This window comes from Neopsephotus bourkii, unplaced genomic scaffold (assembly GCF_033783945.1).
Source record: "Neopsephotus bourkii isolate Nb327-2 ecotype Australia unplaced genomic scaffold, CSIRO-AGI_Nbou_v1 NB_275, whole genome shotgun sequence".
Lineage (NCBI taxonomy): Eukaryota > Metazoa > Chordata > Aves > Psittaciformes > Psittacidae > Neopsephotus > Neopsephotus bourkii.
This window is the reverse complement of record NW_026900784.1, coordinates 1,194,122-1,212,477: the sequence shown is the minus strand read 5'-3', so window position 1 is coordinate 1,212,477 and position 18,356 is coordinate 1,194,122. Positions and strand designations below refer to the sequence as shown.

The 18,356-nt window shown below is 40.0% G+C and overlaps 1 protein-coding gene across 4 annotated transcripts in view; it reads left to right on the top strand.

Moving 5' to 3' along the window:
- NECAB1 (N-terminal EF-hand calcium binding protein 1) overlaps nt 1–18,356 on the top strand; it is a 52,748-nt gene that overhangs the window by 21,402 nt on the left and 12,990 nt on the right. For 3 of the 4 annotated variants that reach the window (XM_061346793.1, XM_061346790.1, XM_061346795.1), the window contains 4 exons: nt 2,834–2,859; nt 5,070–5,167; nt 16,751–16,887; nt 17,498–17,610. In XM_061346793.1, coding sequence (XP_061202777.1) covers nt 2,834–2,859; nt 5,070–5,167; nt 16,751–16,887; nt 17,498–17,610 — 374 coding nt within the window. The remainder of the gene's footprint in view (nt 1–2,833; nt 2,860–5,069; nt 5,168–16,750; nt 16,888–17,497; nt 17,611–18,356) is intronic. The other variant, XM_061346794.1, reaches the window with a different exon arrangement.

Below are 18,356 nucleotides of genomic sequence, written 5' to 3'. Positions count from 1 at the left end.
CGTTGCAATAATCAGGACTGCTCAGTGGAATATTTACAACAGTCCTCTAAAAATAGGTCATGTTAGGTAGAAGACATTTTTTGACACGAAGCAAGACATGCAAAACAGCTGCATTTAGTACTCAGGAAGCAAACTGAGAGCACATGAAAAAATATCATGTTGACATGACGTGAATGCATTTGGCTGCACCCTCTGCCTCAGGTGCTTATCATGAATGGAGTGCTGGATGTGAGTCATCCAGCAAATACTGCAAATAACATGTTCAGCATTACCAGATTATAGGTCTAAGCAGAAGCATCCTTGGCATACAAGCCCATTGAAATGATTAACAGGTGCCAACTATAAACCTGAGTACTGAGATGCAGAAACAGCCCTCTGCGTGCACCTTACTGCTGTACTACTAAATATATTTCAGACTTCTTCAGTTGTTTCTGTAGCATACTGCAGAGAGCTCACAATTGTTTGTGTACAGAAAAAGAACTCCTAGGTTTGTTCATGACTCTGTTTAAAGCAGCATGTTATTATTTCTGAGCAAATGAAATAATCAGTGACAAGAAATTATAGTTTCCCTTCCTAGATGAGCATCCCTTTCAAACAGAATGTCAAGAACAATGGAGCCTCAGAGGGTGTTTGCAATAGAGAAGGAAATACTATGAGTATGTTCGACTTAAATCCATGCTCTTTATGTCATTTCTACGTTCTGTCACAGGCTTCTTAAAAGCTGCTGCATAAATCACATTGAACAATAGTGTTCTCACTGTTCAGGTGCCCATTTCTAACTGAAAAAATTCAGCAGCTAAATACTTTACCATTTTCACTTGTAGTCCATTTGCAGCTGTGTTGCTCATGTCAATAGTAATAACAGCAGTGTGCTCATGACCACAACATTGAAAGCCTCTGAACCACTCCCTTACTATATCACTACCACACTGCTGAGGATACTGCAGAAAAATAAGGGCCAGAATGGATTTCAGTATGAATTTTGAAAAGAGAACATGAATTCAACTTGCTAAGCAGTGTGAAAGGCTGTTTAAAACACAGTTATCAAGCTGTCCATTAAGAGAGAATGTACTAGGGCAGATGATGTGAAGGGGCAGAAAATGCAGGGACATTATAACAGCGAATTCTGTCATTTAATATTATTCTGTCACTGCCTTTTGATTCAGGCAATTTTCCACCTTTCAGGGTTTCAGTTTGAATTCAAAAAGTGAATATCTGGACTGTTCCAAAAATGACTGCTGAACTGTAGAAGTGGTTGAAGAGACACGTTTGATAATGGATGCAGCCATGATCTTTGGTGAACAGCCTTGAGGAGTCGCAGACACTTTTCCCCATCACATACTTAGTTGATCCAAGAGTTAAGTTTTTCAGCTTCAGCACCAGTTCTTACAGACCATGAATTATACCTGCCACCAGGGCACCTGGAAAAATCAGATGCAAGACTCATTTGCAGCCATCCAGCTTGGCCTGTTCAAATGCAGATAAGGTCACCTTCAATTGATAAAAGTTGTAGGAAATTCTCATTTATATAATCAGTTAAAAGTGTTCAGAAGTCTTTATAGCCCTGAGTATGCAAGTTTGTAACAACCCAGGATCATGTAATTTCTGTCTGTTTCTCTCCCTCATGAAATAAAAGCCAGATGTATGGCAGTTAACATTGTTGAAACTGACTTTAAGATAACTCTGTGTCATCATTTTATTAAAAGGTCAATAAAAAAATCCCATTAAAAAGATAAGTGAAAAAATCCTAAGTGCAATAAGCCATTCAGTATTCACCCCTCAGCAAGATTCAAGAAGGACGTTCATGCTTTTAAGTTTCTTTAATAATCAGTTTCTTCTCCTCCTTGGAAGAGAGTCAATGTGCTAACTTTCAGAACCGAGCTGTAGGTCAAATGTTTTTTCTTTCGACTGTTAAGGCCTCAAAGAGAAAATACTGCTTAAGAGTTAGAGTTGTTCAAGATGAAGTCTGTTTCAAGTGAACAGGTTTGAATTGTATGATACTTGAATGTATTTATGTATTTTAATAATGTTGGCATGGGAATATGGCAATACAGCTATGCTTTTCACATCACTAATTTTGCTATAGTACTGATGAAATGGTTTTCTATCTCCAGAAATTCTTAGGAACTATGTATGCTGATGGGCTATGTCTGGGTTTATCCTCCTACTGTACTGTCTCTCCAATGGAACCCTATTGCAGAGTGCGGATTGTAAACAGGAGAAAGTTACCAAGTTTTCCCTCATTTAGCATGGAGAATTAAGCTCTCTGAGCCATGCTGTCCAGCACAACAACAACAGAAAAGGAGTATGGGCAGAAAGATGGGGGGGGAAAAAATCCCCAAACAATTTATGGTGCTTAGATGGATTTCTGCCAGCACTGGTACCAAGTGTGTAAATCCTGAGGAGCAATGACTCTGCACCATGATTCACAAAGCCTGGGGGAGGAACCCCAAAGAGGGTTGTTGGTGAGCAGGAAGGTGCTAGTGGGAACACGCACCCTGGTCTAGTGGAAGGTGTCGCTGCCCATGGCAGGGGGTTGGAACTGGATGATCTTAAGGTCCTTTCCAACCCAAACAAGCCTACGATTGGGAAGGGAGACTGTACCTGCAGCCACGTTCAGAAAGGCTGCAGCACATCTATTGCCTTCAGCTTAGACAAGTCTCCCCAGGGCAGAAGAGCAAGGCCAGCAAGAGCCAGGCACTCACATCTCCTGCTACAGCCCAGATAGGGAGGCTGATCCTTGAGTCAGGCTAATCTTTAAGTCCTCCTGTTTACCAATCCAACAAAAGTAAATTACCAAGCTTACTAACCTTCTATACTCTTATCTTTCCAGCAACCTTGACACAGAAGAGCTCTGCGGTAAGTTCCTTTTTGGGCAAGAATATATAGTCTGTGTGTTCGAGAACAATGTATGCCTTTGGCAGCCCTGCGTAAGTGAATGTATCATGTGATACAATTTTTTTCTCTGTTTAATCTTTGTAGCTCAAACAGGGAATAGTTTCAATTGAAAGAACTGGGAAAATGAAGATGACTCGCAGCCTTTTTACACTCTGTCATCCATTACTTGCAGAAGTTACTTTGAAAATGTTTTTCCTAATCAATACTTCACATTCTCTGAGCTTCAAGATCTGTTCTGATAGATAATTTTTTATCTTATTTCCCTTTCCTGTGAGATATTTTTTCTAGTTGGTTTATCACTTTCACAGGTATGCTTTGGCAATTTTGAAAGAGATTGTCATATTAGTAACCCACTGGAAGAAAATTCCTTGTGTCCCTCCAACTTGAGCCAGTGATAACAGCAGTTTGGCAAGCTCTATCATCCTTCCCCACAAGGAAAAAAACCTTCTTGCAAGGCCCAGTTACCCATTTCTGTATCACATTCTGAGCTGTGATTTCTTACAGCACCTGCTTTAGGAGTGCTGTTTGCAGCAGAAAACAATCCACAGGGAATTTCTACAAGTCCTCCCACAAAGCATCAAAAAAAAAAATCCAGTTATGCTTGTTAAAACCAGCCTATTTCTGAGGAAAAGATGACAGCCTGATAACTATTCCATTGGCCAGTGTAAAGACTTATAAAAGCTGAAAATGCTGTCAGGTTCCATGCCAGCTCACTTACTCACACACAGCGACTCGACCCATGGCCTAGAACCTACTCGGCCTGTGGCCTGTAAATACATGGCAAGCGACTCAGGTGAAGTGACTTGGGCTGTGATGACTTCTGGTTGAACATCTGGCCAAAATGGTATAAAACTGGCCAAGGAAGGCAGGTGGCCTTGTTCTACAAGAGTTTTACTGCTCTTGATGTGCTCCTGAAGGCTTACAGGGCCAGAGGGCTGGGGCTGGGGGTGTCAGCCTGATGGTCATTCTGTTTTTGTTAAACATGGGCTACTTCAGCTGCCTTTTAAATCGTTCACAGGTTACTAACTAGGGTGTTTCTCATCTGTGAACCTCGTACTAAGTTTACTGAACACATTTAACCTACTGATTATACAGTTCTTTCTGAGTTACTCGAGTTGTCAGAAATGGAGCTTCATTTCCAGGATGCTAATTCACAATACATGTTTGTTCTAAATAATTTCATTCAATCTTTCAGCAATACCAGGTTATGTTTCAGTGTCCTTGAAACCTTATGTTTTGTGACTCCCTCAAGATGTTCATGCTGACCTCTAAAAAGCCTCAAAGTATTGCTATTTGTTGTTTCAGAAAGATTCAGAAATCTTATTCTTCCTGTCTGCTATTTAGATGTTGTTTTTTATGCCCTTCCAGGTGATTTGCTGTCCAAGTGCCTTGCCTAACACAGCCTCTAGCTTTAACATTATTTTTTTCATGCTTTTTCCCCTCTGTGCCTCTCTCTATTGTGTCTCATCACATTGGCCAAATGGGAACTTGGGTCATGATTTCCCACCTTTGCCTCATCCTCTCACTGTAATGCCTCTGAGTTATGCACTGTGATTTTACATCAGCTCTCTCTGTTAAAATGTCCTTTGCTTTGAGCATCTATGCAAGGATATCCCCCAACTTATGTTATTTCCATGATTTCTGTTAAAAGCATTTTGCATACATCATAATTATTGAAAATATCATCACAGTACCTGGGACTAGAAGCTTATCTGGCCAGTTCATGGTCCCTTAATTCCTGACTTGACCCCAACTCACAGCAGATCCCCCTTGATCTTATGTCCTCTAAGTGCTTTACGAGAATTACTCATTTTTATATGGAAATAATCAGATTTAGTACATACACATGAAAACTTCTTTTCCTGCTAGTAACTGTAAAGTAAACTGTTAGACTAGAAATCCAGTTTAGAAAGAAAATGCAGATATTTTGTTGGTCTGTTTCAGCTCTTAAACTGACATTTTAAATTTTTGTCAATTTGGCTTACAGTATTTTTAAGTACTCTGGGAATGATTTTGAAGGAAAAGAAAATCATCATTTTCATTGTAACTCTTGTTCATTTTGTATGTTTAGATAGTTAATAACACCATAACTGAATTCAGATATGATAAAATTGGTACTTCATGAAACACCAATTTTTCATTAATAGCTGACATGGGTTTTCTTCCTTTAGAATACTTTTCCCAGCACTTAGGAGAGTATGAAAATGTTTTATCAGTCTTGGAAGACTTAAACATAACCATACTGAAGGCAATGGACAAAACAAAGAAAGTGAGTAAAAACTGTGGAATTTTCTTTACATTGTGTATTTTGTTTACTTGAATGTGTATCCAGTATTTTCCTTATGTAGGTAAAGTTACTAATTCATATTTAAGTTCTTCCAAATGTGCATGTTTGTAGCAAAAGTCCAATAGGAAAAGGCTTGTCTAAATGGCTGAGTTTCAAAGATGTAAAGCTCTGTTTGCAAAGTATTACAGTTTGGATATAACTACAATTATCTTTGCAAAATATCTGAAGAACATTCTTCAAATTGTACTAAGAGAGGGTTACATATCCAGATGTGGGCAAATGTTATCTGTATATCAACATCTGGAAATACCTTGAATTTGAAGAAAATAATTGAGGTGTGTTGACCCTGCCTGGGCACCAGGTGCTCACCAGAGCTGCTCTAGCCCTCTCACTACTGTGATAGGGCTGGGGGTGCAGCAAAAGCGAGTTAGCATATTGGGATGTCATGGACAGATGATGCACTTCTCCATCAACACACAAGATGTGATGTAGCTCCTAGTTTAAGTTAACTCCCCAGCATAAACAAGCAGGTCCTCAGAAATGGGTGGTCTGGTTATGAATGGACATCAGCATGAATCCAGAGCAAGGCCTGCTTTTCCTCTCCCAGTGCTAAATAAAGTTTTGTCACTGCTCTGCCACTGTAGTCACCTGGTCCTTTGAGTAGTCACTGGGTAATGGGAGCATTTGTTACTATCTTCTAAGCCAACATCTAGTTTGAAAATTCATACAGGAAAGGGAAAAAAAAACCTAACCAGAATTGAAGACTTACACTTTGAGAGCTACAAAGACATGCTGTGTATATGTACAGTGGCTGAGTCTGTTTCCAATGGCCAGGACCAAATTCTCCTATTAAAAATGAAAAGTAAAAGCTTCTGAGACTGAACCTGAACTCCACTCGGCAGAGTGTGGGGCTGATTACAGATTATCAGTCCTCAGGCTTGGTGTGAGGTTTCCATCCCCTCTGACTCTGTGGGTTAGAGAAAGCTCAGGACCTCTAGCTGTGAGTCTCTGCTAAACTTTCCCAGAGTGCATGCCACTTCAGGTCAGCAGCTCATTCAGTCTTACATATTTGGGAGGAAAAAGGAGCAATTTGGAATAACGATCATTTCATTTATCCAGCTCAGAGTCTGATAAACAATCACCACTCAGTCCCTCCTGTAGAAAGTCTGTGTTCTCCTACTAATTCAAGTTGCCCATACTCAGTAGATACTGTGCATGAGGGGGGGCAGCTGTGGAACTGAAGCCCTAGCAAAATTTTTCAGCTTCAGTTTCCAAGGAAACCCCAGAGAAGGAAGATGTCAGTTTTGAATGAAAAGCTGAACAGTGGGTTGGCATGTCTGAAAAATTTAATCTATAAACCCACCTTATTCCAGATGCAGAGAGAGAGAACAGATTAAAACCCCATAAAATGTACACACACACCCCACCCCTACTTTACCACACAAACCCAATATAATCTTCCACCAAGAGCAACCAGAGTTTGGCTTGACTATAGATTCCTGGATTTAAATCAAGATCAACCAAATTGTCCCCATCACTCCAAATTATTTCCACATATAGATACTTTTAATCCAACACATTAGCAAATAACTGATTCCTGCAAGGTAATTGCAGGATAATTTCTATGTACTTTATTGCCCTCTGTGGTTTGAAAGGGTTGTCAGCACAGCTTTATTGAACTGAGCTTTTCTCCATTCTTCCAGTCCTGTGCTATCTGAAAGCAGACATACCAAGTCATCTATGGGAGAAAATGTTCCAGTGTGTTAGCAGGTTCAAGAAACTTTCAAACCAGACTTCCTTACACCATTCTAGGGCCAGATCCCTCCTAACCAAACTAAACAGACAGGAAGCCCTTGTGGGGGTAGGAGCGGATCATGCTCCATTGCTTGATGGGAAAGTCTTAATCTAAAAATGCAGAGAAATAGATATAGCAAGAAACATATTTCAGCACAAAAACCTCTGAGTTGCATTGCAAGCAACACACCTTGAATACAAAAAACGTCTTACCAGAAGATGCTTGGGGAGCTACAGACCTTCCATTTTGCTACTGCTCTCCTCTTGTTTGTTTACACAAGGAAGGGAAACACGTGTATCTGAGGATTTTAAAAGGGATTTGTGGCATTTGATATTTGATATTTTTCTCCTGTGTCAAGAGTCTGTGTGAGTTGCTTATACAGGAGTGCTGAGGACAGACTAATCAGTAGTGTCAATTATTTTCTTGTACCTGCCTGATTGATATTTTCCTGATGAAAGTACAAGCTGCTATATTTCTATGTATCTCATTTCTTCTTCATCTTATATACAGGAAGCATTACAAATTAGGCTCAGCAAAACTTCGCAAAGGCATTAGAAGGCTTGTTTCTTTAAGCCTTTTTTTCCTGACATGTTTTATAGCAAAAAACCAGAAGCATGTGTAATTAAAATATTTAATCTCATGGGGCTTTATTATCCAAATAAACATAACATTTTCAGCAAGATGCATGTTTATTACAATCTGTAGCTTGCAGTCACGTATAAATACGATAAAGAGAAACTTTGCAACCCACAGCACAGAAAATCTGTCACTGAGTAATGTTACAAATAGATAAAAATAAACCAGTTTTTTTAAGGTGCTTGATATCTTGGTTCTGCTGACTTGTGAATGCTGAAAATCAGAAACGTAGAGACAAAAGAACATGTCTTCCCTTAGGTATCAAGCTATGAAATTGTTGCTATTTGTCCCTCAGTAAGAACAAGTTTTTCTCTATTTCTGGTATCGCAACCTGGAATTCTGGAAATTCAAACTGCTGGTGGTGGTAGGCTATTCTGTTCTCAGCAAACTAGAAAAAGCTCATTTAATCACTGTAAATGTGATTTTTGTATACAATGAAGTTGACAGTACAGAAATATTCAGGGGTTTAATCAAGCATCTAGTGGTATTTTACAGAATCTGCATTAAAGGATGTCCAAGATGTCTGCACAGGCCTGACAAATACTCACAGGCCCTCTGGAGACCCAGGGGCAGAATGAGACCCTTGTCTGAGGCAGCAGCTGGAAACGGGGGTCTCTGTAGGGCACAAGACTCAAGTTTAGGTACTTGAATAGCTCTGAAGTCTGAAGGGTGTTTGCTCGGAGGAACTGTCTCACAGAGGAAGACCTGGTGATGGCTTACCCTGATCTGACAGTGCCTTTTGTCAAAGCTGTAACACCCATTAAAAGTTCACGTTTTTTCACCAGCTGAAGAGCACTCTCCTCTTCTGCTTCCTGCCTTCCATTTTGCCAGTGGCACGGGTTCATTTTCCAGCCAGGACATATCCCCATGTGTCCCCACTGGCACCTGCACAGTGATGGCTGGCAGTGGAGGCCTGTGCTGAAGCAGGGACCATTTCAGATGATTTTAACTCCCCTGCTCCTGAGGGCAGCTTCTACTGCAGTGTTAGTGAAGGTTTAACCACAGCTGGCTGGTGGCGAAGTGACTGGGGGGGGTTGCAGGATGGGACATGCTTCCTGCTCCATGGTTTCAGTGGCTTGGCTTGAGCAGGACTTTTACACATCCAATACAAAACATTGATGAACAGCAAAAAGAGGAATTCAAATTTAAAGTAAAGGGAACACTGAAATAAGCAAGAAGGACTGTCAGTAGGAAATTGCTTTTCAGGGACTTTCTTCCCTCCTTTGCAGCTGTTTAATGAAGGACAGCAAATACACTTTCTGTTATAGCTGGGGACCACACTTGGTGAACTAGCAAACACCATTTAAGCAGCAGTAACCACAACTGGTTTATACCCAGCATTTAAATATGAAAAACATAACATTAAGTTTAGGATGGAAATGGAAGATAATTTTTATTCAATAGAGTAATCAAATTCTGGAATATCCTTCTAAGCATTTGGGGGCAAAAAAAAACCCTGGCTACTTTTTACTTTTTACATGTTGCTTGCAAAAAGATAGACAGGGCAGTGTGTGGTGTGCAACAGCAAGATGCTGGATTTGGGGACTGACAGAGCATGTCTAATTATTTGCTCCTATGAAATCAGTCATTTTTCTGCTTTGTTCAAAAAAAAACCCAGGCTAAGTGAAGTTAATGCAGCCTTACTATTACTGGAAAACTTCTTGAATAATCTAAAAATAGGAGCTAGTCAAAGTAAAAGAGATTATAGGAGCGAAAGAGTAACACAGGGACATGCAATTTAGTTACTGATGGTGCATTTATAGTAATTATGTAAATAGCTGCACTGTGGAGGGTTGATACCCATTATAAACCAGAATACCAAGATTTTTTAATTGCATATTTGAGTAATAGTAACATTAGTGATTATGTAAATTATATTGCAAAACAAAATAACTGGAAAAAAGCAAAAAAGCTAGATAAGCATATGTCTACAACACAGTTCCATAGCTAACATTCTGTTTGAGTAAAAATGGAGCTTCAAATTGTAGTTTTGTTTTCACATAATCTGTGTTAAATTGGCTAGCACCAGATTGGGCATGTGAGCAGAATTTATTAACAGTTTTCATAGAATCTAATCTTGTTCTCTTTGAAATTGCACTTTTTACAAATGCACCTTTCACAGAATGAATGTAATGAATAGCTACTGCATCAGAATAACCTAAGGCAAGTATTACTCTGTTTATCATGGTTATTAAGTTTCATGCATTGGCTTTAAATCCATTTCATTTGTTCCTTTATGTTTATCACAAAGTTTTTTCAGGTCAGTGTCAATCTATAATCATTAAATTGTTTAGAGTGAAAAAGACCTTTAAGATCATCAAATCCAGCTGTTAACCCAGCACTGCCAAGTCCACCACTAAACCATGTCCCTAAATGCCCCATCTACACATCTTTTAAATGCCTCCATGGGTGGTGACCCACCACTTCCCTGGACAGCCTGTTCCTGTGCTTGACACCCTCTCTGTGAAGAAGTTTTCCTTAATATCCAGTCTAAACCACGCCTGTCCTTGGCAAATTGAAGCTATTTCTTTTCCTATTACTTGTTACCTGGGAAAGTGGGTAACCCCAGCCTCAGTCCATTCTCCTTTCAGGTAGCTGTTGACAGCAATAAGGTCTCCCCTGAGCCTTCTCTTCTCCAGAGTAAACACTCCCAGTTTCCTCAGTCATTCCTCATCAGACTTCTGCTCCAGACCCTTCAACAGTTTTCTGCCCTTCTCTGGACCCACTCTAACATCTCAATGTCTCCCCCGCAGTGAGGGGCCAGAACTGAACACAGGATCTGAGGTGCAGCCTCACCAGTGCCAAGTACAGGAGGATGATCACTTACTTAGTCCTGCTGGCTATGCTATTTCTGATACAGGCCAGGATGTCGAAGGAGGTGATTCTGCCCCTCTACTCTGCTCTCATGCGACCTCACTTGGAGTATTGTGTGCGGTTCTGGTGTCCTCAACATAAAAAAGGACGTGGACCTGTTGGAACAAGTCCAGAGGAGGGCCACGAGGATGATCAGGAGACTGGAGCACCTCCCATATGAAGATCGGCTGAGAAAGTTGGGTCTGTTCAGCCTGGAGAAGAGAAGGCTGCATGGAGACCTCATAGCAGCCTTCCAGTATCTGAAGGGGGCATATAGGGATGCTGGAGAGGGACTCTTCATTAGGGACTGTAGTGACAGGACAAGGGGTAAGGGGTTCAAACTTAAACAGGGGAAGTTTAGATTGGATATAAGGAGGACATTCTTTCCTGTTAGGGTGGTGAGGCACTGGAATAGGTTGCCCAGGGAGGTTGTGAATGCTTCATCCCTGGCAGTGTTCAAGGCCAGGTTGGACGAGGCCTTGGGTGATATGGTTTAGTGCGAGGTGTCCCTGCCCATGGCAGGGGGGTTGGAACTTGATGATCTTAAGGTCTTTTCCAACCCTAACTTTTCTATGATTCTATGATTCTGTGTCGTTGACCTTCTTGCCCACCTGGGCACAAGCTGGCCCACGTTCAGCGGCCATCAATAGGCATCTCCAGGTTCTTTTTTGCCGGCAGCTTTCCAGCCACTCTTCCCCAAGCCTGGAGTGTTCCACAGGGTTGTTGTGGCCCATGTGCAGGGCCCAGTGCTTTGCCTTGTTGGACGTCATACTATCGGCCACAGCCCATTGATCCAGCCTGTCCAGATTGTTCTGTAGAACCTTTCTATCCTTCAGCAGATCAACACTCCTGCTCTCAACTTGGTGTCATCTGCAAAGTTACTGAGGGTGCACTCCATCCCCTCATTCAGATCACTGGCAAAGATACTAAAAAGAACTGCCCCAAATACTGAGTCCTGGGAACACCACTTGTGAGAGAAGAATGCTGGTGATAGGGCTAAATATATCACCAATTGCACCCTGCTAAAGGCAGAGATGACCCTATGAATAAACAGGTAATTTTAGCTAGAGACATTAATAAATGAGGCTTTAGAATTTAATTTCATAGGATTTTCTATCTATGAAATTTATTTAAGATTGTGACTATTAGGGCAAGGTTCTCCTTCTAGCTCCTTATCAGAGTAATGAAAATTCTTGGGATCTTCTTTGATCTTTTTTGTGAAGTCTTATGCCTACCAGGTGAGAAGGAGGCAATGCTCAGAATTCTGCTAGTAGCAGAGAAGATGTGTTAAATAGTCAGAACTTAAAAGCAAACAACCAACCAAAACCAAACCCCTTAATTAAGTTACTATCCGTACCTTTAAACATAGAAGTGTATAGAATCAACTTTGGAGCAGAAAAAGAAACATTAAACCTAGCCATTCTCCTATCAAAACCACCACCAACAGCTTTGATGTTTTCCTTGCAATCCTTACAAACCTCTCCCAGGAGCAATGGCATTATACATATCCCTGCTACCTGCTAATATAAAACACAGTTTCTTGTCTCAAGCTGTGTAACGCACTTAACAGCAGTTAAATACAAGTTATTTTTTATCCATGCATGAATTTCGTACATACTATTACTGCAGTAGGAGTATATTACTTCTTCAGTAATCCCAGTAGAGTGACAGACTATGTGGTTCTGATGCATGCTATTATAATTATACATCAATATTCTCCTGTGATCACCCATGATTACCTACTTTTTTCCTTGCTCTTACGTTGGCACTGCAAGCGGTTAGTAGAGATTGTCACTCTTCCAATTTTGTAGGCAGAACTGAAACATGTGTTTTATTCCAAAGAAAATACTTCGCTAAACTTGGAAAGCTTGTGCAGCACTCAAAACCTGAAGCTGAATCTGTGTAATAGTTTGGCATGCCATGCTTTTTCATTTTTACAATGAGGATGCTGTAAGTCAACACGGTGAGCATCTCTGGACCCAGCTTCTGGTGAATTTATGATTTTACTCTTGAATTTTCTGATACAGTCTGAAGAACTACATCTTAGGGGATTAAATCAAAATGCTTAATTTTCTTTTTATTTTTTTTCCCATGGGCATATGAAAAATTCACACTAGCATACCAGTTATCCTGACTAATTTTATATCCTCAATTTAAAGTTGTAACGCATGGCGTTGTCCCACTAATTCAGGATAAACACACAGAGCATTAGGCATCCCATGATCAAGGGAAATTTAAATAGATTATTCCTTACTGAGTCTTTGTCAATTATAACTACTTTTCAGTCACCTTGGGGGTATTTTCTGTAAAGATAAGCATAAATATCTTTTATGAAATTATTTGTATATGACGCATAAAATAGGAAACAGAAGATTGCAAAGTAAGAAACAGTAATAACTATTATAAGTAATTTTACAAATAAAGTACAATAAATAAGTTATAAAGTGCTATATAACATAATGTGCTACACAGTAGAATAGCAATATAGGAAGGAGAGGCCAAGGGGGCCAGGATTGTTCAGCCTGGAGAAGAGGCTGTGGGAAGATGTAATTCTGCTGTCTAAAGGGGAGTTATAGTGAAGACAAAACAACATCATCTCTTTCAGGGGTGCACAGCAAAAGCACAAGAGTGAATGTCTGCAGGTTGTGGAAGGGAAGAGACATATGGAAAATTCTTTTTGAAGATAGATGGAGTAATCTCCATCTTTGGAGATGTTCCAGACTGAGCTGGACATCACCCTGGGCAGCCTGCACTAGCTTTGAATTTGGCCCTGCTCTGAAAAGGGGTTTGGACTAGATGACAGCCAGATGTCCTTTCCCACTATATTTGTGGAACTTTTGCTTAAGCTCCCACCCCTTCTGAGAGATTTCAGAGGGTTTTTTTTCCCCAAACAAATTTAGTTTGCATGTCCCAAGTCAGCAAACACAGGTATCTCCCTCCTTTCCATCTCAAGGAGCTGCTCTTGCGATAAGTGGATCAGTGTGGTGTCAGGTCACTGGCTGGCACCAGAACTTGAGAGGATCAAGTGACTGAACCTGTGGTGGCCCTGAGATGTGGACTCCTGCGATGTGGATACCTAAGCCCCACCACCTCCATCTTTCTAAAAGGAGAACCTCTTCTGAACCTTTTAACACAGCTGTAAGCAAGCTTTTAAAGACCACAGTGACCTTTCCCACAGAGAATCACCCCATTATGTGTATTTTCAGTTGCATTAATGGGAACTCAAATCTTATCTGCTTGCAAAGGTCACAGTTGTCTCTTGATGAGGTACATGTGGAAAATTACCCTCATTCACTCACAATCGGTAAAACTAACAAGCAGAGTGATATGTTAACACAGACTTACTTCATGTGGACTACTCAAACTGCTGTGCATTATAATGTACATGCTAATGAATGGTAATTTGCAGCTAATGAAATTAAACAGGTCATTTTTCTAATTTATATATAGACACCATCAGTGGGTCCTGTTATTAATTGTTGGCACAATACACTAACAATACAAATGCTGGGCACGCCCCTTATGCTGATTTTAATATAATATACACTTAAGAAATTGATACACATTTTTCTTAATTCAGAAATAACAATGTCTTTCTCCTAATGAAATCTTGTACCATTGTGCCTCCAGTGAAATGCAAATGAAAGCATTTTTCTGTATGAAGTAGAGTAGTGAAATGATAACAAAGCATGTAATTCCTCATTGCTGAGAGCTGGAGTTGAGGTTTAAGTTGAATTGTAATGGACAATATTTTTCCCTCCATGACTTAAATTATAATAATGCTGTCAATTTATATACGCTGAATAGCTTTTTCCATGACCTTTAAAGAATTTTAGAAGGACAGGTAGGCATAGTTGTTTTTCAGTGGGCAGGAGTCAAAGTTGTCCAACATTGCTGTGAGCTCAGATTTGCTGGCTTGGAGCCATTACTTAAAGAAAAACACTGAGTAGCCATTCACCCATTAAAAGAGTTAAGTCTTCTGTATAGAAGAGTTGCAATCACTACTGTTTGGGTAAAAGGTACATAAGGAAAGAGTCTTTGATAATTCTAGACTCGCACAGACATGTTAGCATCCTGCCTGCATGGCCCATCTTTAGAAAAAAACTCATGTGCCTGTAACTGTAAGCTGTATTTAAAGATCACAAGGGCCTTTTCCATAGGTCTTTTCCAAGTATACAGCTTACGGAACAACAGAACAGGAAGAAAAAAAAGACTAAATCCTGGTGCAATGCCCAAACCTGTAGTAGTTCTGATGGGGAAAAACCCTGAAATCTTAATGATTTTCAGGTGCAGTAAATATTTCTAAAGGAGTCAAAACGCAGCCAGCCTCAGAGAGCAGCAAGTATTACAGAGCTAATATTTGTATGATCCCCTCCCAGCAGCAAGGCCCAGCTGAACAGTAAGCAAAATGAAACAGGATGGATGTACATTTTAAGTTGTAATTCAGCATACCAGCATCAGATTTACAATGACTACAAGCAGGAAGCTATATGGAGGTATCTGTAGCACTTGCTTTTTGGATGCCCAGGATTTTGAAACACTTTGATTATTCTACTCTTGTTTGATTGCCTTGGTATTCAAAAACTTACAAGAAGTTGTCTGTTCTGTCATCACTTATTTCCAGAGAACCAAAGTTCTTTGAAATTAAATTATGTCTGCCAGGTGCACCAGTTTTAAATCAGTTGCAATGAAGACAATGTAGAAGAAGAAAATAAGCTTTGCTATTGCATAATAAGATATACTAATCATAAAGGTTACCATAAATGTTATTTATAGGACCGGTGTGAGCCTAAGGTATTCATTCAAAAGGTGGACAATCTCCCATGAAAATCTATTTCAAAAAAGTATAAATGAGAAATTATTTGTTGGAGAGTGGCTTACACCTGATTCATCTGAAGACAGAAGTAAATATAGAAGTTGCTTCTGGCGACATGAATAAGTTCCGATGACTCATCAACATCTGAGATCTCTCTAGCAGGAGTCTTCCAACAAGAACTAAATTAATAACACATATTGTGAATCGACTGCTCTCACTTGACAGCAAAATGCTTTTAAAGCTATTAACTTAGTCCTTTTATTTTACATTTAAATTTCAAAACGTCCCACATTTGTGGTCTGATTGCAAACACATATATGTGAACATTCTAAGAGAAGTCTAAAAGTCAAAAAGGCATTTCACATTGAGAACAGGGAAGAGCTTGAAAATACTCATATGCATTGCCAAAAAAACTCAAATGGGTTGTCAGCTTGAGTAGGAGGCAACAACATTCAAATGACAGATTTTCTTTAAAGCTTGGAGATAACAGACCGACAACCCATCTTCAAATGTGGTGACTAGAGAAATCTTTCATTCAATGTACCTCATATTTTATGAAACCATTTTAGATGGAATTGTAGCCAAAGCCTTTCAGGATCAACTGAATGGGATTTCTGCACACATAAGCAGACTTGGGGCATATGAAAAACGCACACCAGCATACTTTCATCAGAGTAGGACCCTACAAATTCATTCAGAGTTAGAGATAGAAGTCCATTTTCCTTCCCTTTTCCAGATGGGAGCTCTATACGGTAAGCAAAGGCTCTAGGGGCCTATCCTCTCTATTATATTTATTAATGAGAAAACCACAAAGAGGTGTTTTATATTATGCTAAATACAGGTGCAAACTTTAAGCCAAGCTCCAACTCAAGGAACTTCTGGATGCATTTAGTGTAATTGTGAAATATATTGATATATGGTTTCAAAAATAATTAAGCAAATTATAGGAACAAAAATCAGTTAAAGACTGTTAAATTTAGAAGGCAATCTCTCTGGCACAGGCAGTCCTCCAGCCAAACTGCTAGTGGAGTTTTCTGGGGAATATCACTAAGCATGTGCCTTGCTCAAAGACTATTCCCATAATCACTGTCAGAGGCAGGTGAGTGGGCTCGATAAACTTCTTTCACAAGTGTGGAGCCAAATAAAAGCTATTTCTGCAGTTTTCCATGCTTAAGAAGTAATGTGGTACTGCCATCAACTGGAGTTAAGAAATGTAAGGAAAGGGGGTCTTTTGGAGGTGGAAATGATGTTGAGACACTCTCTCAGCTTGGGTGGGATCAGCATTTAAATCTGGAAATGTAGAGGTCTTTTGGTCCCAAAATGTAAAGTTAGGTTGCTTATGTGGTTCACATGTATAGGCATGGAAACATCCAAGCTGCTTCCTTTCTGAATTAAATCTGAATCTTTCCTCACATATTTCTAACCTAGTAGGCAAATCTTTTTTTTTTTTATTATTTTTTTTTAGGGCTATCAGAAAGCTTCTAATTTGGAGCAGTTTGTGACTCGCTTTCTTTTGAAGGAAACACTGAACCAGCTTCAGTCCCTCCAGAGCTCTGTGGAGTGTGCCATGGAAACCACAGAGGAACAGACTCGGCAGGAGAGGTCAGAAAACCTCCTGCCCAGCTGCAGTGAAGGGTGTGAGCAGAGGGTTCACCATTTTACATTTCATCATGCAAACTGAAGGAATATAGCAGTAGCAATGGAAAAGCCAGGCTAACTCAGCACTTCAGCTACAGCTATTTTGGAGAAAACGAGTTAGTTCCTAGTGCAGATGCCCCAGTCCCTATGTAAAATCATCTTCAATGATGCTTAACCCAGAGATAGACTGAGTTAAAATCCCATTCACACATTCCTAAACTAAGGGTGCTCACAGTCCCAGAAATGTATCTGTTCTCCATCCAGTATTAGCTAATTCTCATCAGTTTTCCTTCCTTATTATCAGATACATGTTACTGTTTATCTTTTCAATCTTTAAGCTGAAGAAGTCGACCTTTAAATTTCTTATCTCACTTGTAGCTGTTCTTGTGACCCCAGCTCCTCTGCAGAGATGTCATGAAACTCATGTGAATGAGGGAACAGTGTGAATGGTTCATTAGGTCAGGTCAGAATCACATCGCAAACACCAACTTTGAGCTTTCTTTCCCTTAAAGATAGGTTTGCAACAGCTTAACCTTCCTCTTTTTACTTTATAAAGTCTCCTGTTTCTGTGCAGACAAGATCCAGCAAAACCAGAAGTGCTCTCAGTTCAGTGGCCAGGAAAACACTCAGCTCGAAGGCTGCAGAGGAATAACAGCCTGTCACCAAACAGCCCTCGTTTTAGCACAGGTATGGCATTTCACATTTTAAAGATATTTAAAACACACATACGCATACATATACAGAAAAAATATACTAGACAATATATGTGTTTGTCTCAGCACTTGGTCTTCCTCCTTACTGCCTGCTACCCATGTGCACAGTAACATCACAGGTGTGTGTATGCACTTAACTCTCAAGCCAGCACTTCTTTAGCCTTTGTACTTGTTCAGGTAAAGCCACACTCTGCCTCCTCTACGTACCACACCCACGATTTCTTTGTTTGCTCAAAACATAGTCCAGGTGCCACAGGAGCCCTCAGCTGGAAAATGAGCAAGTTACTGAATTTGCATATCAAGAGCATGTGTTGAAAAATCTTCAGTTTCTGATAAATAACCTTTCTCTGTCTTTAGAGCAATCACTGCCGTACACATTCACACTGTGGGAGATGCCAGCAACAGCTCTCATCAGGCACATATGTGTTTCCTTGAGTATTTTCTTGAGGTGTTAGCAAAGCAAAATTTTCCAGAGACTTTAGAGAGGCTCAGAGATGTTTGTGGCTTTGTAGAGCATTTTCTGGCTTCACCTTTGCTATATGATATCAGATCATTATACAGCTATAAATATGGCTGCAGTAGAGAGGGGGAGCTAGGAAGTCTTCTAAAAGGGGCATGTCTTATCCATATAAAGAGACAAGACACAGTGTCTTTAGTCTTTCCTCCGCTGCTAACTTCCATGACTTGGGAGAAAAAGATATGAAAGTTATTATGACAAAA